Source organism: Anarrhichthys ocellatus, unplaced genomic scaffold (genome assembly GCF_004355925.1).
Source record: "Anarrhichthys ocellatus isolate YVR2014 unplaced genomic scaffold, GSC_Weel_1.0 scaffold3552, whole genome shotgun sequence".
Classification (NCBI taxonomy): domain Eukaryota; kingdom Metazoa; phylum Chordata; class Actinopteri; order Perciformes; family Anarhichadidae; genus Anarrhichthys; species Anarrhichthys ocellatus.
Window position 1 is genome coordinate 3,363 of NW_022283526.1, and position 2,159 is coordinate 5,521.

Genomic DNA, 2,159 nt, shown 5'->3' on the forward strand with positions numbered 1-2,159 from the left:
GAAGAAGCAGAAGCAGAAGGAGAAGAAGAAGCAGAAGGAGAAGAAGGAGAAGAAGCAGAAGGAGAAGAAGAGGAAGAAGAAGCAGAAGTAGAAGAAGGAGCAGCTCTAACGTTTCCACAGACATCAAACATGTGAAGATACAAAATTAAGAGATTCATGATTAAAATCAAAATACCATCATGTGAACACATACAACTTTACAGATATTTAGAAGGTTGCCGGTTTAGTGCCTTGCTCAGAGGCTCAAGCTTAAAGACGTCTTTATTTCAGTTTAATCTCACTTTAAGAAGGACATCACACACCCACACACACACACACACACACACACACACACACCAGAGTAGACAACTCAGTGTGAAGTACGTCAATATAAAGAGGTATTTTCTTAACTAGGTGCTCCGTCTCTCTCACTCACACACACACACACACACACACACACACACACACACACTCGCGGTGTGTGTGTGTGTGTGTGTGAACCGGCCGCTCTTTGCGTCCTCAAACATGTATTATTGATTGGAACAAGCGGCGGTGAAGTGGAGCGCAACGCTGCAGCTTTGTTCAAGGGCAAAGCTGCAAGCTAGCTACTTAGCAGGGGGGGGGGGGGCTGAGAGACAGAGAGTGAGACACAGAGTGAGACACAGAGAGAGACAGAGAGTGAGACACTGAGGACAGACGTCAGACACATGCTGTATCTGTGAGTCCTGACTCTGTGTTTTGTCTCCCTGTTCTGTGCCCACATGTCTCACACCCTGTTGGACAAATAGACACATCAATCCCTGACCTGAGTGTGTGTGTGTGTGTGTGTGTGTGTGTGTGTGTGTGTGTGTGTGTGTGTGTGTGTGTGTGTGTGTGTGCTCACTCAGGTTACTGACACATTAAACACAGAGAGCAGCTCAGGTCTGTCACAAGGACATAGGGATAGTTGGGACAATTGGGACAGGAGGACAGCTACAGTTAAGACAGTTGGGACATGGTGAAATTTGGGCTAGGACAGTTGGGACAGGAGGACAGTTGGGACAATTGGGAAAGAGGGACAGAAGGACGGACAGTTGGGATAGTTGGGACGGGAGGACAGTTGGGACTAGGGGACAGTTGGGACAGGGTGAAATTTGGGTTAGGGAATTGATTAGGGAAGCGCTGAGGGAAGTTCCCCTAATTTTGGCCTGTTTCAGCTGGTTCTTTTAGCTAGGGTGGGACAGGGGGACAGTTGGGACAAGAGGAAAGTTGGGAGTAGGGGACAGTTGGGACAAGAGGAAAGTTGGGAGTAGGGGACAGTTGGGACATGGACTGAACATGAAGACATTCTGTATCTGAGACTAAATGAGCATCATTCAAAGTGGAGCTGAAGTCAACGTCTCCATGACAACTGAACAAACTCCGTCCTCAGATGAAGACCATGTGAAGCGGTTCAAAGGTCCGGAAACAGAAGACGACAACAACGCTCCCACATACATGTGGTCCTTTAAGTCCCAGCATGCATTGCACCTGAGGGTACAGCAGTTGGTGGGCTGCATCCGTCCCTGCCTTGCACACAGGCTCGAGGCAGCGACAGAGTGAGTGAGTGAGTGTGTGTTCCTACCTGAGTTCAGCAGCTCCTGCTCCATCACTCCACAGCCCAGCACCTCCATCCAGTCACCCTGGAAACGCACCTCCATCTCAAAGGAGGGGTGAGTGAAGGGGAAGTAACAGTCGACCCACCGCACCTCCAGATCTGAGAGGAGGAGGAGGAGGAGGTTGATGACAATGAAGAAGAAGAGAAGATGTGGAAGAAAGAAAATGGAGTAAGAGGAGGATTTTAGTGAAGTGAAAAGCTAAAACCCTCTCACACATGAAGTCTCAGGTGTTCTCACCTTCTCCGAACAGGTGAGTGACGAGTCGAGTCAGAGTGTGTTTCAGGTTGAACTCCAGCAGCTTCACGGCCTCCAGAGAGTGAGTTTCCTGTTTCTGAGGCGACCGCCGGCCTCCAGCCTCAAACAGGGACAGATCGTCACCGTGCTGCACCTTGGAGAACAGCTGGAGACACACAGGACACATCTGGAGCTTCACAACGCTACTAGATACACATCCGGAGCCTCGCGACGCTACTAGACACACATCTGGAGCTTCAAAACGCTACTAGACACACATCTGGAGCCTCGCGACGCTACTAGACACAC

The 2,159-nt window shown here is 49.7% G+C and overlaps 1 protein-coding gene across 1 annotated transcript; it reads right to left on the bottom strand.

Annotated features, from left to right (window-relative positions):
- Positions 1–900: 900 nt before the first annotated feature.
- fars2 (phenylalanyl-tRNA synthetase 2, mitochondrial) lies at positions 901–2,016 on the bottom strand (the record flags this gene model as incomplete). Its single annotated transcript, XM_031840919.1, has 2 exons — positions 901–1,714; positions 1,854–2,016. Coding segments are annotated over 2 exons (543 nt in total), but the record flags the coding sequence as incomplete, so codon positions are not given.
- Between the last annotated feature and the right edge of the window lie 143 nt (positions 2,017–2,159).